The 21820-nt window shown below is 36.6% G+C and overlaps 1 protein-coding gene across 1 annotated transcript in view; it reads right to left on the reverse strand.

Moving 5' to 3' along the window:
* Nucleotides 1–8424: 8424 nt before the first annotated feature.
* The window catches only part of LOC110035544 (GDP-mannose transporter GONST1), a 62149-nt gene continuing 48753 nt past the window's right edge, over nucleotides 8425–21820 (reverse strand). Inside the window, exons 5-10 of the mRNA XM_020739787.1 lie at nucleotides 21372–21501; nucleotides 20435–20533; nucleotides 12584–12738; nucleotides 9714–9830; nucleotides 8856–8953; nucleotides 8425–8780 (exon numbers count right to left, since the gene is read on the reverse strand). Of these exons, the coding sequence (XP_020595446.1) occupies nucleotides 8737–8780; nucleotides 8856–8953; nucleotides 9714–9830; nucleotides 12584–12738; nucleotides 20435–20533; nucleotides 21372–21501 (643 nt within the window). The 3' untranslated portion in view covers nucleotides 8425–8736. The remainder of the gene's footprint in view (nucleotides 8781–8855; nucleotides 8954–9713; nucleotides 9831–12583; nucleotides 12739–20434; nucleotides 20534–21371; nucleotides 21502–21820) is intronic.

Genomic DNA, 21820 nt, shown 5'->3' on the forward strand with positions numbered 1-21820 from the left:
AGATTATTGGCCTGTCATCTAGAAGGTTTCTGAGTTCAAGCATTCCTTTCTTTTTCTTCTCAGTTTCTTGAGTTTTCCATTCTTCGTCCAGTGCATGGCTCAAATAAATGATCATCAATTGTTTAGCAAGAGGGATGGCAGCATTAGCTTAAGGTGAGCAGTTTTGAGAATCCACTATTATTCGAGTGGTTTCTATTTCAGCAGTGTGCTCTAGAATACTAGCAGATTGTAAGTTCATTTCACTGATTGGTTCACCCCTCATCATGTTAATGCCAAGTTGTGCAGGTAAACTATCCATGTGAGGATGATGACTACATTCAACTCATCTGAAGAATTAACATGTGTATTAGCAACAACCAGGAGATCTTCAGAAGATAAATATGTTACAATATTAACAATATATGACTTGTTTTTCTCTAAAACTGATATTTTTTTAATGTTTTGTTCCTCAACATGGGTATCTATATTCAAATGTCTGGTATTTAGTTTCTACTTCGGGTGTAATCTGAAACATTTGTCTAGTCTATGCCCAAACATTTGTATTGTGGTTGTAGTAGTAGCAACGCCCCATGATGATTTGTTGTGAACAGCCATTGTGGGTAGTGCCCAACTAGATCTCAACTACTTCTGCAAGTGTGATGTCCCTCTCCATTAGGATTCTAGCTTTTGAAGGTCATGATAGATTGATGGTGGAGTTGTCTAACTTCATTGGCCTCCCTAAGGTGGCCACAATTGAGTAAAGTACTTGATGGTTAAAGAAATGAAGCTTGAGTCCTGGTAGTTTAAACCAAAAAAGTACAATGGGTGACTCTTTATTTAGATCAAGTTAAGGAGACCATTTGAGCAATTTCATGTTCAAAAAAGTACAATGGGTGACTCTTTATTTGGATCAAGTTAAGGAGACCATTTGAGCAATTTCATGTACTTCCCCTCAATTAAAATGTATTTCTTAGAAAAAATCCTTGCATAGCCCTTTTCTTTTGTGAGCTGTATAATTACATGTCTGTTATTAAATAATACCCCTTCCAAGCTCCCACCAGCTTAAAATCTTCAAATTCTTTTTTTATGATTTTTATCATAGGGTGATCCAATTGGAACTTGCCAACAAGTTTAAATTTGCAATTTGCAGCAAGATTGGTAACTTTAGTGTCAATGAAAAGTAATGCAGTCTTGCCTCCTTTTTTGCTAACTTTTTTGATGAGGTTGCACTCTCAATGCCTTCAAATGAATTGTGATAGACATGAGGAAAAACCAGTTTGTCCACATGCTACAAGCCATCAATTCCTTTGCCAACCACATCAACATAAGAGTTCTTGCCTAAGTTCGGACCTGGTTTAGGCTCAAGGAGATTTTTCATTAAAGTAATGTAACAATACCAGTGGATGATGAAAAAAGTTTAAAGTCCAGAGGGGCACAATACTACCAAGAAACAACAGTAAAACCACCAAAATACCACTATGTCCCCTCAAATAAAACCAAAATACAACCAAACACCCTGTTTAAGAATATAAAGCCCGGTAAAGAAGTCAAGCCGCGAAAACCATAGTATAGAACCAAAGAAGGAAAAAACCAGCAATACCACTGCCACTAACACGGAGAAATCAACCATGAAACTGTATAGATCCACCTCAAACGTGACCACCAACCATGCAGGAGTAATAAATCAACAGTAACACCATAACAGAGGGATACTACCAATACTATTACACCCAAAAACCGCAGTAGCGGCGAGCAAGAACACCACACAAAAACGAGTTAAACACAGTAATGCTACCAAAACAATTGCCTCTAGCAAAATTAGAAGAGGAGCCATAACTCGACAACCGTTACGCTATATATATATATATATATATATATATATATATATATATTGGGGAAGGAGCGTTATTCGGCTCCCTACGCGTTAATCACAAAAGTTGTGTACAAAATGAAGGTTTGGGAGAGGATTCCCGAACTATGCAAGAAATTAAATACATTACACACTCATAGAGGGTTCTTCTACCACAGTACAAATCAACAAAAAATAAAAAAATAAATACAAAGAAAGAGTATACCAAAAGCCAAAATAAGAATATATACCCCAAAAGAACCATTAGCTCGGAGAGACAAATTAACATAATCGAGGCACAAAAATATAATTGACGGTTGCACCAAAAAAGAGAGCCGCTCCAAACAATTGATCTTCAACAAGAGTTGAGGTACTGGAGAAGAAAGCATCCGAAGCGAAAAGGTCCAGCTCCCCAAAAAGAGAAACCTACACAAAATCTGAAACCAAATCTGCACAGAACGAATAGAAGAAAGTCCTTCCTGTAAACATAGTAGTATCCATCCGAAAACAACCTTCTGAATGACTAAGGTATAAAAAAATAAAAGAAGAACAACTAAGGCCAATGTCTGTTAAAGTCACTTCCACTGAAACCCCACGTCAGCAAGCCATCCCCATGGAAAGCATTACACCGAACTCCAACCTGGACCGAGCAAAAAACTGTTTAGAGCCCAAAACATGAAACCATTCTGTTGCTACCGTGAACCAACTCATAAATAAAAAAAAAGATTGTCATAATCTGAAACCAAGCCAACCCCTAAGCCCAAACAAACAGACTATCCAACAGATCCCCAACCAGCAGGGTATGCAAAGCTTGAGATGGAGAAGTCCCCACCACGATATTGCAGCCTGTCGCCCCAGCAATGGCTAGCCAATTTGCCGAACTATTACCCTCTCTATGAATGAAGCTCCAACGAATAGAAATGCCAAAGGAGATGCAATTAACTTGCTTAATAGAATATAAGATTTCCCACGACACTTCTTTGTTCCCATTAAAGATGTCAATAAGAACCCTACAGTCAGATTCAATCAAAATATGTTGCCAACCAAGCTGGGCAGCAACCGACGCTGCCATGAATGTTGCATGAACTTTTGATTCCAAAGGAGATGCAGTCAACAAAGGGGAAGAGAAGAAAAGAAGAATTTGCCACCCTCATCCCTAGCAATACCTCCATACCAGCATTATCAACCTTCCAATTCCCATCCATATTGAATTTCACCCAGCCACTAAGGGGAGGCCGCCATCTCACCAATACAGTGAGTTGTGGATTCCTACCCCCACGAGAAGAAGAAATTCCGAAGTCATCAAAGTAAGGAATACCCGAAAAGAAATTGCCCTTCACCGAGGAAAACTTAAAGATTCTTTGTATATATGCAATGATATTGGAAATCACATTTTCCTCCTTAATACTCCTACCTTCATGTTTTCTAGTATTATGAGCCATCCATATGAACCAACAAACTATAAATGAAAATATTACAATATATGATTTCTCTTACGGTCCGGATTAGAGGGCTCTCAAGAGGTAATTAGATCCCTCGCTGGTTTAGGGCTGAGACCCAACTAGAGCACCCCCCCCCCCCCCCTCTAACATTCAAGGAAAATGGACATAAGAAAAACATATGTTCAATGGATTCTTCCGTCGTCAAGCACAGTGGACACCTAGAAGTGATTCTTAACCCTTTCAATTTTAGAATATCATCCCACGGAATAACCTGATGCAATATTCGCCAAGCCTGAAATGACAGAGGGAGTTAACACAGGACTCCAAATGTTCTTTCCCCATTTGAGCTCCTCAAAGGAATGAAGTTGATGGTAAATATTTTTTGAAATGGAACTTGTGGAAGATTTATTTTTAATCATTGTAGAATCTTTCTTTTTGTACTTCTATAGAAATAGTAGCAATAAGCTTAACATCCTCCTCTCCAACCAATTGCTGAAGGAGAGGAATATTCCATTCTCCCTGCACCCAAGTATCAGCAACTAGGAGATTTCTGAAGGACTGCTCGGTCAAAAGAAGAAGCACAGGGGACCAGGAATCATGTCAAAAGAAGATATCACCATGGCCCAAATCCCATAAAATCAGGGACTGGCCCATTCCCGGACCTGTAAAAGACGCTTCCACACCTTAGAGTCTCCCATCCGCCAGGACACCAATGATGGATTGCAATTTTAGCAATATTTATTCAGCAAAAATGAAGCCCATAAAGTGTCACATTTATGAAAATTAAGCCAAAGTTTAAAATAATTTATGTCAGTCATGTGGTGAAGTTGTTTGAAACCCAACCCCCCAGCAAATGTAGGTTTACAAACCTTCTCCCAAGTTAACCATCTTCTGCTAGAGTAGCCTCCCGCCCATAAAAAATTGTTGAAACATCGTTCAAGCACCCCTTGTGAGCTCTTCTTAATATGACAAACTTGTAACGCATATAGTGGCAAGCTTTGCAATATAAATCCTAAAATAGTAATCCGACCCCCAAACGACAAGAAATTATTCTTCCAATCTAGGATAGGATTTCGCACCATATCCACAACCTCATCAAATTGAATTTGTTTCCTCCTACCCTTAATAAGATTGACACGAAGATATTTTAGAGGGAAATTAGAGATAGAAAATCCAGTGAAGTTGGCCACCCAATCTATGTTGCTTCTCTTAACTAAATTACTCAAATAAATATGGCATTTGCTAGCATTAAATTAGAGACTGAAACCAATTGAAAATCCTCCAGAACCTGATAAATAACCCTCATCGCATTCTTAGAAGCATTAGAGAATAATATAAAATCATCCGCAGAAGCAAGGTGAGAAACAGAAACTCTAGATCTATGAGCAAAATGTAGAGAAGATTTCTTGTAAAAACGTCATTAAGTAGAGGAGAGAAATAATAAAAACTAACATGAAAATAATAGGAGAGAAGGGGTCACCCTGTTTTATCCTCCATCCAGTAGTAAAGATACTGTCATTAACAAGGATACTATAGTGATTAGAGAGAAACCAAGTGTGAATAAGTTTGCAAAAGGAGGAAGAGAACCCTCTTTCACTAAGCAACTAAGTGTGAAATACCAGCTCAAAGAATCATAGGCTTTGCGGATATCCAATTTAGTGATTAGATTTTCACCTCTACATTTTTTATCAAGATCATAAACTAGCTCTTGCGCCAACATAATATTGTCCGTAATACCCTGCCCTTGAATAAAAGCTTATTGATTTACAGAAATCAATTATTGTAGATGAGGTTGTATTCATTTCACCAGAATTTAACTAATCATCTTAGAAATGATAGAAGTAAGAGATATAGGACGAAAATGATCCCAAGTAGTTTTTTGAGTGAATTTGGGTAGCAATCAAAAAATATTTGCCCGGGGTTTCCCCCACAAAAGAAACTTTGTATCACCGCAACCACATCAATCATAACAATGCTCCTACATTTAATATAGAAATCCAAAGTAAAGTCATCTGGGCTCGGGGCTTTATTAGCGTTAATATCAGCAAACGCATTAAGTATCTCCTCCTCATTAGGAATGCCACATAGTTCTAATTCTCTCGTATACTGACGGATATCATTAAACAAATGTGTCTCTATAGTGCCAGTAGTGTCTTGAGCCTTAAACAGATTTGTGAAGTACTTTACAACGCTCTCCCCTATCTCATGTTCCCCTGTGACCCAATCTCCTACGTTATTTTTAATGCAGACAATAATATTCAGAGCTCTGTGTTGTATCATACACGCATGGAAAAACTTCGTATTCCTATCACCCTAAGTAAAGTACATCTCATTAGCTTTTTGTTGCAGAAGCTCCTCTTCCAAACAGGAGGCCTCCAAAAATTCCTTGTGAGCCTCCTGAAGTTGAGGAACCAGATCAGCAGAGATCTCATCCACCTCCTGTAAAATTTTAACCTTGCGCTCAGCCTTAATAACCCTTTTGTGGACATCGCCAAACACCTCCCAATTCCAGGTTCTGAACGCATTAGCCACACTTTTATAAAGCTTCCACAGCCGGTACCAAGCGTTCCAAACCTCAGAACAACGCCAATTTGTGGCGATCAAATTTATAAAACTCTCATGCTTAGCCCAAACATTCAAATATCTAAAGTGATACTTATATACTTTTTTGAAAAAATCAAAGGATAAGAGTAGTGGGTTATGATCCGACCCAGAGCTAAGAAAATGTTGAACCTGAGACAAGCCATAATCAGAGATCCAACTTTGATTTCCAAAGCACCTATCCAACCTTTGAAAATTATTCCCCCTCCTCCAAGTAAATTTAGAGCCAACGAACATCAAATCAGTCAGACTAGCTTCTGCCAATGCCTCACTAAACTGCTCTATCAAGGAAGAAATGACCCTAAGGCCTCCCAATCTCTCTGATTGGTGAAGGAAAATATTGAAATCTCCCCCCATTTGTCCCAAAGTTCGAACCAAGCAGGATTGGATGTGCTCCATAAACAAATGTTAGCCAACCCAAGAAATCCTCCAATTGAAAGAAACCATGCACAAGTTGGCCATCATCAACCATAATGTTAATAGAAATATGCTTCCGCCAAAAAACCCAAATTTTATTAGAACAGTTGTTGAAGGAAGAGAAACTTTTGAATTTGCCCAGTATGCCAGCGTCTGGAGAAGAAACTATAGGCTCCAATATATCAAGAATCCCAACTTTATGAATCCTTTCATTAATTTAAGTCTTCTAAGGGAGTAAGGATCTGCAACTCCCCATATATTCCAAATTAATATGTTAAACATGGATAGAAGAAATACCTTTTCAAGAAGCTCTAGTCCGAGTACAACCATGTTCACCCTCAGAATAATATTGATTAAATTCCTCCAAAGATCTTCCCCTCTTGAGATTAGCCAATTCCTTATTACCCATTTTCTTCCGCCATTCATTTTTTTGGACTTGTCATTCCTCATCCAGCAGTTTAGAAACTTCGTCCATATGTATCACATTACCCTGTGGTTCCACGCTTGGGCTAACAGGCCAAATCACAACCCCCTCGTTGTACCGAGGTGAGACAAGACATTAAACAAAATTAGCACGGGCACTCTGCCCATCAGCCTCCATAATATTCAAACCATTGTTTTTTGTAAACCCTTCGAATTGGAAGGCCTTATAGGATCAACATCGATAGTATGCAAGGCGCCCATAACATGCACAGTGGAGATAGCATCCAACTTTGGTAAAATAGGATTAATAATCAGAGTATGAACTCCTCACTATTCGTTTCCAAATTTTTATTTTGCCCTGCACCTCTCCTGCGCAACTCTGGGTGGAGATGGAAGCACTGCATAAAACCTTCGCTAAACATACGACAATGTGAACAATAGGGGGGTGTTTCTCAAGAGTTACCTGCTGCCAGTAGTCGTTGTGTTCGGAGGCAATCCAAACATCATTCGGATGGTTGCAATGTGATATCCCGCTCAATTAAGATCCTCGCCATCGAGGGTCTAGACAGATTATAGGTCGGAGCATCCAGCATAACAGGCTTGCCAAGCATAGCAGCCAAAGAGAATAGTATTTCGTGATTATATAGATGGAACTTCAAGCCCGTAAGTCTAATCCAAATAGGGATAACTGGGATCTCAGCCTGAGGATCAAATTCCACCGTCCACTTCAAACTTTCATCAATACATCATCAAAATGCACCGTTCATCCAGCAAATAACATAGCATAATCCTCCTCACTAGTAAGTTGGATCAGAACATGTCTGTCATCTAAAGCCCCAATTTTCCATTCACCGACCAATTTCATAAGCTCAAAAATGTTTACGAATGAAATCTTAGGAAGCCCATAAATAAAAGATGCATAAATAGTATTCTCAGAGTCGGAGAGGCAAACAACAACCTTACCCCTCTTCTTCCCAGAACACTTGATTAAATTGTAATCCCCGCCTAGCACCAAGTATTCATGAAACGTCGAGGGAAACAACAAATCATTAATAACACCTGTAGCACTGCCACCGGCGGTAACGCTGGCATACGACCTTTCAATTACCGTCATAGCCACCACCTACGATCGGCACCATGGGAGATTCGCGAAAGCAAACCCTAGCATAGCCAAACAAAACGCCGCCATTATATATATATATATATAATTTTTTCATTGCAAATTCTACTCAAATCAATACAATCACTCCTAATTTAAGGATTGAGCAGCAAAATTTTCTGTTTAATCTTAATTTCCTTCAAATACGAGCTTTTAATCAAAACAAACCTATTTTGAAGACCGGTTCACTGTCTGATTGATTCAATCTACAATCCAGTTTCACCATCATGCCTGCAATCTCATTTGGTTTTCGAGAGATTGAAAGAGAGAAGATGAAAAGGAAATAAAAATGATAAAAGAATCCAATTCAAATTAGTTTTCAGACACCTAAAATTTATTTTTTTACATTTATACCACAAAAGTCCTCAATCTGACGTAAAAAAATACACCTATTTTAACTTTTAAAAAGTGAAATACAATTTTTCATGCACATGTAAGATGGCAAGTATGTAAAAAATTGAAGTTTAGGCCTTAGATATGTAAAAACATAAGAATGGAGTGATTTGTATGTAAATCTTTCCAAGTTAGAAGTAACAGTGAAAAAAATGCACCCGGTTATTTTTTTTAGTTAAATTCCAATATATATATTATTTCACATGTATATTTGCATCCATGCACTCATTTCTTATGTCCTTTACATATAACACCTTTATATTTAGGTATGTAGTAGCACCTTTGTAACCAAATGCCACAAATAACAACCCAACAATTTCTTAATCTCCTTTATCAAAAATAAAATAAAATAAATGCAATCAAATACAAATTCTGTAAATAAAAGTCTAAAATTAGAAATGAAATGGCCTTTTTAAAGCTTCCTGGTGGTTATAAACTGCCCGTATGACTCTACCTCTTCTTTCAGTCTACTATCATTTCATTTTAGCCTTAGCCAAAAATACGCCAGCTAAAAGACCTGCCCAAGAAAATAAATTTTAGTGCAAAAACCCATAGATTTTTATAAAATAACACAATCTACTGCCGAAATTACCAAAAAGAATGCTCAATAGATTCTCCAAGCTTGTTGGTACTTTGAAAAGAAGTATTCCGGCCACTGAGAGAGGAATCTTGTTCAGCGATCCCACAAGGCTGCATGAATTCAACAAATGAGAAACCATAGAAAATCACATAAATTTTGAATAATTACATAAAAGATAAAAATACCCTTCAATTCATGCATATCAATATTAAATTTAATGAAAAATATGATTTAGAAACAATTTGGAGCAACTTTTAATAGCCTGGAACTAAATTTGAGCATTCTAAAACTCTGTGGTTAAATTGGAAACTTACTTAATAGTTAATGGACTATTTTGATTTTTTACTCGTTTATTTATGCGCAAAATGAATTTATCATGTAAAATTCATCAAATGTCAATGCAATTAAGTAACATGTCATACTATATGATCCAAATTTTTAACCAAAGTTTCGATTTTTTACAAGTATGTAATTAATAATGTAACAAACAGTGACAAAGTAAAGAAAAAGATAGCATTGTTATAATCTTGAAGAATGAAATTGAACAAGTTAAATGTTCACTACTTCTCCTCGCCTATATATTATCTATATAGATAGATGTTATACTTAAAAGCATCCAAAGATAATAATAAAACATAAATAATCTTCACATTTTGACACAACAAATAAAATAAAACTCAAAAGCTGCATAATTTTTATAAATTATGGATCAAGAACAGGCATACTATCATAAAACATCATGTCATAGTTTGCAATAAAACAGAGACTAATGCAGGGATATATATATTTTCAATTCTTAATTATTTTTAAACTCAATTTTAATCTGCATCTATATATATATATATATATATATATATCATTTTGAATTACCTGTAAGTAGTTGCGCTTGTCTGGTGAAGAAACCACATTGACGTGAAGCTAATAGCAAGACCAAGAAGCCCACTCAAAGTAATCACTAACCAGAATATTGGCATCTTCAAAAGAGGCCTGTCAATTTACTTTTATGGCCATAAGTCAAATAAAAAATAGAGTCTATATTAAGATATAAGCGCATAAATTAAATCATAATACTATACTAGCTATTAGCATTATGCAAAAGGCAAGAGTTTTCGAGGTCATGAAATGTACTTGGGGCTCATTTGGCTGTTTGTATTTAGGAAATGTTTTAGAAAACAATTAATTCCTTATTCACTCATTTGATGTGTAAAAAAGAAATCCTTATAATTGAGGAAGGTGAGGGGGTTCCTTGGGGGGATATGTGAAGAGTAAAGTAATGTGAATTTTCATCCAAATCCAGCCAATTGATGAATTTGACAATTTTTGTGCTCTTTTTTAAAAAAAATGTTCCCGGCTTTTTAGACCAACCATAGACCCATACTGCACAACAAAATCTTTAACTTTCAAAGCTATGTAAGGACTTACCCGTCACACCGTGGAATATATCCATAGGGTAGTAATAAAAAATTAAGAATTTAAAAATAGAAACTTCTCAAGTACAATCAAGACCCTGGTTATGCATTTATTTGATCTTTCAAGCAATCAACATCATGAACGAGTGTGTTGGTTAAAAGAAAGGATTGCGCACACCGTCATGAGTGGCTAGACAACGACAAAAAAATTGAAAAACAATATAATTACAAGCAAAATGATACCAGTAGATGCTCTGATATTAGAATTCAGATATTGGATTCAAGATAAAGGAGAATTGAGTGACACTATCTTTTAATCCTGTAAACAAAATGGTTGGTATTGCTCAAGCATTAAAGCTAGGGAATTTTACATACATACCACATAATTCTTATTTATTGACATATCTAACACCTAAAGTTTCAAATTTAGGTGTAACACTTGGTGTTACAAACTTATGCATGAAAAAATGTACTTCACATTTAAAAAGTTAGTAATAGTGGTATTTTTTATGTGAAGTTAAAAATTAGAGCGGTACGCATGTAGATATGAATGTTTAAGTGTTAAATATGTAAATATATAAGAATTCTGTTGGACGTGTGGGAATGTCCTTTAAAACTATGGGTAAACTTGATTTAACAATGTTAATATTATGAAATAATCCTTTATGATTGAGTGTGTGAGGATGGCAATAAAATAATCAGTTTTTGTAGTTTTTTTTTTTTTTCCCCTTTTGGGCAAGATAGCTTGGCTTGAATGATCGTCTTTGTTGAGTATGCTTCCAAAGTGCACAATGCAGTGAAATGTTTTATGATTCCTTTGAGCAATAAATCATCAAACTCTCATATACATTCTACATGTAATGCCTTCAACTACAAAGAAAAAAAAAACATAAATTGTCCTTAAAATGTTACCGCACGAGAATAAACAACTCTAATACTTAAGAGGATATACAATTTATGTATTGACATATCTAACACCTAAAGTTTCAAATTTACTTGTAACACTTGGTGTTATGAACCTACGCATGAAAAAGTGTACTTCACAATTAAAAAGTTAGTAATAGTAGTATTTTTTATGTGATGTTAAAAATTTGAGCGATATGCACGTAGATATGAATGTTTAAGTGTTAAATATATAAATATATAAGAATTGTGTTGGACATGACTTGATTTAACAATGTTAATATTATGAAACAATCCTTCATGATTGAGTGTGTGAAGATGGCAATAAAATAATCGGTTTTTGTATTTTTTTTTTCTTTTTTTTTGGGCAGGATAGCTTGGCTTGAATGATCGTTTTTGTCGAGCATGCTTCCGAAGTGCACAATGCAGTGAAATGTTTTATGATTCCTTTGAGCAATAAATCATCAAACTCCCATATACATTCTACATGTAATGCCTTAGACTACGAAGAAAAAAAAACATAAATTGTCCCTAAAATGTTACCGCACGAGAATAAACAACTCTAATACTTAAGAGGATATACAATTTATGTATTGACATATCTAACACCTAAAGTTTCAAATTTACTTGTAACACTTGGTGTTATGAACCTACGCATGAAAAAGTGTACTTCACAATTAAAAAGTTAGTAATAGTAGTATTTTTTATGTGATGTTAAAAATTTGAGCGATATGCACGTAGATATGAATGTTTAAGTGTTAAATATATAAATATATAAGAATTGTGTTGGACGTGACTTGATTTAACAATGTTAATATTATGAAACAATCCTTCATGATTGAGTGTGTGAAGATGGCAATAAAATAATCGGTTTTTGTATTTTTTTTTTCTTTTTTTTTGGGCAGGATAGCTTGGCTTGAATGATCGTTTTTGTCGAGCATGCTTCCGAGGTGCACAATGCAGTGAAATGTTTTATGATTCCTTTGAGCAATAAATCATCAAACTCCCATATACATTCTACATGAAATGCCTTAGACTACGAAGAAAAAAAAAACAGAAATTGTCCCTAAAATGTTACCGCACGAGAATAAACAACTCTAATACTCATGAGGATATACAATTTAAAACTCAAATAGGTATTTTTTATGCAAAAACCTGATCCAATTTTAGCCTTATAAGCTATTAATTAAATAGAGCAATATAGCCAAACGAGAAAAGTAAATGTAAAAACACTCAAAAGAAAAGAAAAAAGCCAAATCTAACGAAGATAACAAAATCCACAACGCATTAAGATGAAGTAAAACCTTATTAAAGAAAAGTAAAACCTAATACAGTATTCTGCCTAAACAAGCAGTGGAGAAAGGAATCAGAAATCAAGTTGAGTGATTTTAGTGTGGGAGGATCACAAATCAAAGTTGATGATCTTACGTTTTAGCCAGATAGTCCAATTCTTTGAAAGAAACTGTAAGCAAGATCCCCAAAGGTAAGGACAATACATTGTTGAGCAAAACCATCGAGAACTCGTTCAAGTTCCCAGACTTTGTGGCGTGTTTAGCGATATCCATTACTCTGCGCAAAGTCAACTAGAATAATAATGATTATTAGATGAATGTCAAAAGGTTCATTTCAAAAGCTCAAAAAAAAAAAAAAAAAGAATTTGAGCGATATGCACGTAGATATGAATGTTTAAGTGTTAAATATATAAATATATAAGAATTGTGTTGGACGTGACTTGATTTAACAATGTTAATATTATGAAACAATCCTTCATGATTGAGTGTGTGAAGATGGCAATAAAATAATCGGTTTTTGTATTTTTTTTTTCTTTTTTTTTGGGCAGGATAGCTTGGCTTGAATGATCGTTTTTGTCGAGCATGCTTCCGAGGTGCACAATGCAGTGAAATGTTTTATGATTCCTTTGAGCAATAAATCATCAAACTCCCATATACATTCTACATGAAATGCCTTAGACTACGAAGAAAAAAAAAACAGAAATTGTCCCTAAAATGTTACCGCACGAGAATAAACAACTCTAATACTTAAGAGGATATACAATTTATGTATTGACATATCTAACACCTAAAGTTTCAAATTTACTTGTAACACTTGGTGTTATGAACCTACGCATGAAAAAGTGTACTTCACAATTAAAAAGTTAGTAATAGTAGTATTTTTTATGTGATGTTAAAAATTTGAGCGATATGCACGTAGATATGAATGTTTAAGTGTTAAATATATAAATATATAAGAATTGTGTTGGACGTGACTTGATTTAACAATGTTAATATTATGAAACAATCCTTCATGATTGAGTGTGTGAAGATGGCAATAAAATAATCGGTTTTTGTATTTTTTTTTTCTTTTTTTTTGGGCAGGATAGCTTGGCTTGAATGATCGTTTTTGTCGAGCATGCTTCCGAGGTGCACAATGCAGTGAAATGTTTTATGATTCCTTTGAGCAATAAATCATCAAACTCCCATATACATTCTACATGTAATGCCTTAGACTACGAAGAAAAAAAAACATAAATTGTCCCTAAAATGTTACCGCACGAGAATAAACAACTCTAATACTTAAGAGGATATACGAAATCTTAACGTGCTATGTAGACTAAAAAAGTTCAGAAAATCAATCAGGAAAACCCATACAATTTACAGAAAAAACCAACAAAATGGATAACGAGATATAATATTGCAGCAAAATATTATTCAGGTAGCATGTGAAATTAATTTCCTGCTTGCATTATTTTCTAAGCCAAGCAAAGGAAAATTCTGCCTTTGTTAAATCTGCCTTGTCAATGTTCTAAAAAAGGATACTGTTAAAAAATGACAGTTTTTCTTTTTAATTATGAGGATAAAAAGGAGAGTTCCATCTCCTTTGTCTTCCAAGATTTATCTTCCTTAATGAAGAACTTCACTTCAGGTTAACAGCAGCTCCAAGCGGAACTTTTAGCACCAGGATGGTAAAAGCAATACAAATCTCCTTAAGGAAAAACGAATGCAATATAAATCCGTGCAGCACTGAACAGAGCTTCTCTTTTTAGGCCAAACTATATGTTACCGTAGTTAAGCTAAAAATCACAACTGAATGATAATTTTATTGGTGAAATTCAAAAGGGATACAAACAAGATACTTAAAAATAGAGAAACAACGGCACAAACATAAAAGACTCCTTGGGGAAAGGAATGATGGTGGTGGGTTGCATGTCAAGATAGTAGAAACGGAGAACTGTAGGTGGTACGAAGGGCATGTGGTAGCGAGGGAAAGGTGGGTTGGAGGCTGGAGAGCAAACAGACAGTTGCTAGAGCGTGCAGCAGCATGCCAGGAAAGTGGTGTGGCGGTTGGACAGCAAGCAGAAGGCTGTGGCAAGGTGTGGAAGCCAATAGCAGAGCGGCAACAAACAGTGGGTGACGGGCATCAAGCTGGACGCAGCGTAGGGTGCAGCAGCAAGCCATAACTGGACTGGGATGACTGTACAGCAAGTAGAGGATTGCGAAAGGGTGCGGTAGCAAGCAACGGTGGCTGGAAGGTAGAAAACTGCAAGAAGAAATAGCAAGACAGCTGTTTCGAGTGACTGCAATAGGAACGGAGTGGTCGGGAGTGACGTGGGAGAATGCGAAAGAGGATAGGGGAAGATATTCACCACATTGGGAGAGAGATACAGCTAGAGTACCATCTAATCCCTCGAATACAACTCTCAAAGGGAGAATGGGCACTGGCAACTGTCATAAGAAAAACACATGAAAACTGAAAAAACTAAAACAACAGAATCAGATAAACAAGCCCTACAAAACTAGACTGGATTCCCCTATGGAAAGGCGGAGCCAAACCCACATGGAAGAGCCGGCCGGCCCTCCCGTGTCTGTACCGGTTCGGTCCAGACGAGCGATATTGTGGGAGCGGGAGTCACTCCCTGTTACGTCATAGAAAGTTGCGGCTATCCTTCACACTCACGTCAACCTTCTGGGGTTGGGGAGCTTCAACCTCATCTGTCAAAGTTTTTTTCTTCTCTTAGTAGTCACGTCAGCCTCGCTAAAGATACTAGAAATGGCATCATCTCCTGACAAGTCAGTTCTCTTGATAGAATAATTATTCATCCACTTATAGCACATTTTGAACTGGAGCTACAGATAGATGTAGGTTCTAGCAATATAACTCTTGAGCCCATAAGTAGGAAACTTTCTTCTTCCACTTCTTGTGCTCAGCAAACTGTAATAGATAAAGAGGTATGTGAGGAGAAATCAACTCAATGATGAAATATGTGGCGAGTTGTGCCACTCTCACTATCAACCAGTCAGAAAAGATCTCTTTTTTCTTGAATAGGGCCTAGATCCCATTGAAGAATTTTCTTCATCATCAAACTCACAAGATAATTTTCAAAGCTGTAGTTCACCCCTCCTGTCAGAAAATTTGATGATAGGTACACTACGGAACGGAATCTAATATCCAACTAACTCTATATAATCTTCCAGACGTGGCACAAAATGGCCTCATTTCTAACATGATGGGCCTCCCTTAGTAGGGCAACTCACAAAAGATTCTATAGTTCTGAAAAGTTTGAATTTCTCTTATCTGCGGTTTTCATGCCTCCTGTGTCGGTTCCTCGAACTTAAGACTATCTTGAACAATCATGGTTAATTCAGTTGAAGACTTTCTTTTGAGCTCAACTGGTACTATGTGGATCTTTTCCTCATTAGTTGGAAGTCGGTACTCCACGTTAGTGTCCTCGCCTTCTTCGGTATCTACTATGTCATTACCCATTTTTTCAACATTCTGCTCAATAAAACAGATCATTACTCTGGTTGTGCAATCTGACTCAATATGCTCAAACTTTTGACACTTGAAATATTTCCTGGCAGAAAAGAATTTGGGAATGCTAGTTGGTTCCATCTGTTTTCCACTCAAAACTAGTGTATCCTTAGACGAGGTTAACTTGGATGTTCTCCTGGGCATACTCTGACTGTAAAATCCTAGGGTTGAACCCTACCTATAAAGTATGGTGACCATCGGGTGATGTATTTTCTCCACTTTTAACGCTGGGGTCTGAACATCTGATCTGTAGTGAGTCGGTAGGAACTGGCGCTACATCTCTTATTTCATCTTGGGCTAGGTATTGATCTTGTCTTTTCCCTGATGCTGGCAAATGAATTTTATATTTTGCCACAAAAAAATGCAACCTTCTTTAACTTGCTAGCGACTAGTTTCACTATTTCGTCTTGATACTCAAAGACATTCAAAAGTCCAGGGACACTCGATGAACTTGTATGGATCCCTGTGGCCATGGAAATATAACAAATCTATCTTTACTTCAAAATTTTGGCTTCTCATATATTTCAAGTCACCTCTTCGAGGTAGAGATTTTACATACCAGGAACTCAAATGGTAGACACAATTCATTCCATTCTTTCAATCTAGCAAGTCACCGTTATAGCTACGGGTGACCCATCCGGATTGTTCGAAGGAGGCAAGTAGTTGTTGTAGTTGGCGGATTTCCCACTACATATCCTCCTTAGAAATCCCCTGGACACCTCTTTGTGAATTTCTCTAAACGGCATTGTGTCCATTCCCTTCGATCAGGCTTCCGACGATTATCTCTTTGGCGACATAACTATGTTTTGAGTGTGGGTATATGGAAGGAAAGTAATAGTGATTTAGGGCGAGAAAGAAAAAATTAAGGTGTGGATAGGGTTGGATATTAGTGGATGCTAAAAGCTCTAAGAAAAGACAGGGATTATGCTAGTTATGTTACCAATGATGTCGGAGTTGAACCAAAAATCATAATAGGATGATAATTTTGTTGCTAAAATTCAAAGGGGTTAAAAGCAAGACACTTAAAAATAAAAGAACAATGACATAAACACCAAACTCTCTATGGTGAAGATTGACAATGCTGGGTTGTTGTCAAGTTAGTGGAAATGGAGAACTACCGGTGATAGGGAGGGTTTGTGGTAGCGAGGGGAATGTGGATTGGCGACTAGACAGTGAACAAAAGGTTGATGGAGTGTGCGGAAACAGGCCGAGGAAGTGGTGTGGCGGTTAGACAGCAGGTAGGGGGCTGCGGCAATGTGTAGCAGCTGACAACGGGGCAACAACAAACAGAGGGTGTTGGGTAGGAAGGTGGAGGTGGTGGAGAGTGCAACAACAAGCCGAAATTGGATTGGGACGGCGGACAACAAGCAAGGGATTGCGAGAGGGAGCAAAAGCAAGCAACGACGATTGTAAGGTAGTAAACTGTAGAAAGAAATAGTAGGACAGCTGTTCCGGGCAACTAGAGTAGGGACAGAGTGGCCAGGAGTGACGTGGGAGGATGTGGGAGGGGATAAAAGAAGATAATCACCATCTCGGGAGAGATGCAACTAGAGCACCACCCAACCCCTCGGATATAGCACTAGAAGAGATAATGCACACCGACGATTGCCCTAAACAAAACAAACAAAAAACTGAAAAACCTAAACAATTGAATCACATAAAGCCATAGATAACTAAAATTGGATCCCCTTATAGAAAAGAGGAAACAAACCCACGTGGAAGAGCTAATCGTCCCCCTGTACTTGGACAAAATCGGTCTAGACGAGCGAAATTTCAGGAGCAGCTCCCTATTACACCGCTAGAAGTTGTGGTTATCCTTCGCATCAGCATCATTAAATATGACGCATGATCACTTGCACACCAGCCACCCGCCTCGCACGATCCCATGATGGCGAGATCAAAGCGGGAGAGAATCCCATCCCGCTACAATCCTAATAGCGAGATTTTTGCAAACAGAACGTCACCGGATTGGGGGATTCTATAATCCCATGAAATCCAAATCTCCCATCAAGTTTGCAACTTCAACATAGATTTTTGCCTTTTCTAGCTTATTTCCTATATTTTTTTTTATTTCTAATTAGGGTTATTTTCTATTAGAAGACTATTTATATGTTACCATTTTTATGTTTTTGAATACTTCTTTTATTATTATGTTTGGAAATTTTGTTCCTTGTTTTATGCTCTCTAAAGCGTTGTATCTTATTCCTTTTGCAAATGGTGCATCAGTATCTTGCTCAAGAATAGTAATGGATCCTCCTTACCCTACGTTGCTCACCTTTTCACCATTGACCCTCTGTCTTCAACCACACAACCATGAACTATGCTGAATCTGTTGTCCAACAACAGATTTCTACAACCCCCCTAACCCATTCTCTAACCTTACCATGTTCAAATAGTCACCCTAGTTCGGTCATCACCTAAATCTTCTGTCCAACAATAGATTAAGCCTCATAGCCCATCCAAATGTCGTGATAACTCATATTTTCCACTTCATTGGCTATTTCACAACCACTTCCCTACTAAATCTTCTTTCGAAATAACTTATACGAGCCTTAGAATGATGTCATTAAATATCAAGGCTCAACAAATCCTAAATGTTTAGGTTTGTCTTTCTTGCACCAAATCAAAATTCCAAATAACCTAACCTAATATCCCCACAAACAAAAAACGCCACCATATCTACTGCAATTCATAGAACTAACCTAAATTTTCATAAGTCAAACTTCCTATCTCCATTAGAAAAGCACCCTGACTCCTAAAACCGAAACTTAAGTCCCCAGCAAACATTTGATTTGCAATCCTATTTTTGCTCAAAACCCCAATCAGAATAAAATAACAAAATGTCGCATAGAAGAAACATTCAAAGTGATCTCTAGGAAGCTATGCTACATTTGAGGAATCTTCACCGTTTGGCGGAGCTCCTTTAAACGTGACGTTGCGGACTAGTGGTCGACATCTGTTTTTTACAACATCAAAATAATGCCAATTTAGGGGACGAGCGTCGGCCAACGCTCGCGAAAAAACATTTCACCAAACTACAGTCGCGGTTTACCGCCTTCCCTCTGATGCGATGGAGTTGGGATGCTGCTCCAATTGTAGCCTTACTATAAAGGATATACAATGAAAAATCCCTCATCTGCAAAAAAGATTGCCTTCTTTGAGAGGAGACAATCCGAGAGGTCACCCATAGCCACAATAGTGACTTACCAAATTAAGAGGAGCAAATGAATCTCTTTTATCAAGCAATTTTTAGCGATGAAAAACCAATACTCGACGAATTGGCTTTGAAGATGAAAAAAAACAAAATCATCAAGAGACCTCCACATCTTACAGACAGTAAGAGTACAACCATTAGAGCATCCAAACCAAATCTCGCCCGAGGAAAAAACTCATAAAGTGGAAAAAAGATGGAGACCACCAGCACTCTCAAATCCATCTCAATCAGGAAATACTTCAAGTGTCATAATATTTATCATATTACTTCTAAAAAATGAGCAATGACATAGGAGAGAGTAAAGAGTAACAAAGGGGTATCAATGTCCAACCAACGAGGGAGAGATGCTAGTGATTCGATGGGCCTTTCAGGGTGGACCCATAAGAAAGATGTCAACAGGAATAGCATTGATTATTCTAGAAGATAGTAAGTCCGAGGAACTGATAAAAAAAAAGGGGCAGCCCTTCTTAAGAAAGTTGTCAGATATTATGACTGACAGTTTACCCATTGAGTGATATTTAACATGTCGTAGATCTCATTCTAAGATTTATTGTTAAACCAACCCGTGTAAGAGGTGCGACAAGTTGGTTATGTTAAGTTGCAAAAACATGTTACATACTTGATGGTTAGAGACCTAGTTCATGAGTAAAACTCCAGTACCGATTATGTTAAAGAATGATGGATATTTATTCTCTCATAAGAGAATTTAGAGTAATATGTGTTTAAGGATCAATCTTCCTTATATTCTGATTTAAGGATCACAACCAGAATGTACTTACCTGTCATCACAATCACATATTGTTGAAAGAGTGCAACATGATTGGCCAACTCATTACAGTTTTTCTTGAGATGTCAACATCTCGGCTTTACCCTGCCTTCTTATAGAAATATCCAGAATCGATAACAGTTTCTAATGACCACATGTACATCATGCACCAAAGCCACCAAAGTTCTTCCAATAGAAGGGTTTTAATACCAAAAAAGTTGATTTGTTAGCACTGACAGAGGCAATGCTTCCTTGAATTCTCTCTTTTTCTCTCTCCCTTAGATATGTATTCCAAGCATATTTATCAAAGAAACTGTAAATTCTACAAATTAGAATATATAGTTTCTGCTTATTTTAGCAAAAACCATACAGCAATATGTATTAAAGACTGCACCTAGTTATATAACTTAGTGTATACAAAATAAATACTATAGGCGTAAAAAATTTGAGTATGCATGGCAATCACTAATGGATTTTTTGTAAGGTTTACCGAGTATGATGCCGTCAGAAAACAATTCAAAATTTGCCATGAGTAGCCAACAGCATGAAAAGATAGATCTGTTGCTCCTCCAGAAATAGCTGAGATTATCTGAGAAGAAAAAAACACATCCATTCAAAAAAATACAACAGTACCCTGTCAGCTAACATAAAAAATACAATACGACCCGATTAACACTATCAAGTTAATAGGTCCACGCTTATCAAACAAAAGCCTCAAAAGATTACTCATAACATCTTATGTTCACCATTTACATATAAAGCACAAACTTTAAACCTAAATAACCGACAGAATTTTATGCTAAAGTTCAGTTAATTGTTGAATTTACACGTCGAGTCATACTAGACATGAACTGTAAGCTAAGACGTTGTGGAATTAGTTACAGAGGATTGTTGTCCCTATTTTCTGCAAATCTCACAAACAGTTGAGCACAAATGCATTATAACCATAATGAAGACTCTGCAAGGCAACAAAAATTATATCCTTCATGAAATATACTATGATGAAATACAAGAAAATAAATCAACATTCCTGATAGGAACTTTTTATTATTTAGTATCAAGGTACTGTAACAGAATGTCAAAAACTGTGGATGTCTAAATTGTGAATTTTCATGGAATGGGTGTTGGCTATACGCTAGAGCATCCAACAGAAGGAAAAACAATTGTGAAGGCAAAAATTCCTAAAGCAAAATAAACCAAACGGTCATTCTTCAAAAGTATTTGAGTTAATTTGTGATTTCCTACAAATTTGATGTGTTTTATGCCCAACAGAAACAAGTTTCATGATAGAGACTTTGAGCTAATCATTAATTATTACGCAAATAGTTGGAAAAAACTAATGACGATAACAGTGTGCCTAAGAAAATTTTCATGGAAGTCACATTATTCAATATCCCAGAATTTTACAATGGCAGGAATGGTAATACCATTAAGAGTAGTGCAGTCCAGACTTTGACTCCATGGTGCTTTTTGAAAAGGTATGTTTCGCCAATAGCTGTCATGACATTCGCAATATTCTTAAGAACGGTTACCATGGCAACATTGATGAACTTCAAACTGCACAGAAAACAACAGAGCCAATGAAACAACTAAAGCAAAAGCATTCGTCATCTAAAAGTGGAAGTATTTATTTTGGTTGACTACAAAGGACAACCAAAATAAATGATTAGAAGACAAAGATAAGTTAGGCAATTTATATTGATCCATGAGACTCTACTACAAAATAATGATTAATTGCAAAAAAATAACCACACAGTTTGTACCCCATTACACAAGCAAGGAAAAATCACTTAACACACATGTGATATAGGTACCAAAGAACAAGTGTCTGAAACAAAAACTATAACAGCTTTGAAAAATTAAAAAAATGCCGGGA

Source organism: Phalaenopsis equestris, unplaced genomic scaffold (genome assembly GCF_001263595.1).
Source record: "Phalaenopsis equestris unplaced genomic scaffold, ASM126359v1 Scaffold198068, whole genome shotgun sequence".
Lineage (NCBI taxonomy): Eukaryota > Viridiplantae > Streptophyta > Magnoliopsida > Asparagales > Orchidaceae > Phalaenopsis > Phalaenopsis equestris.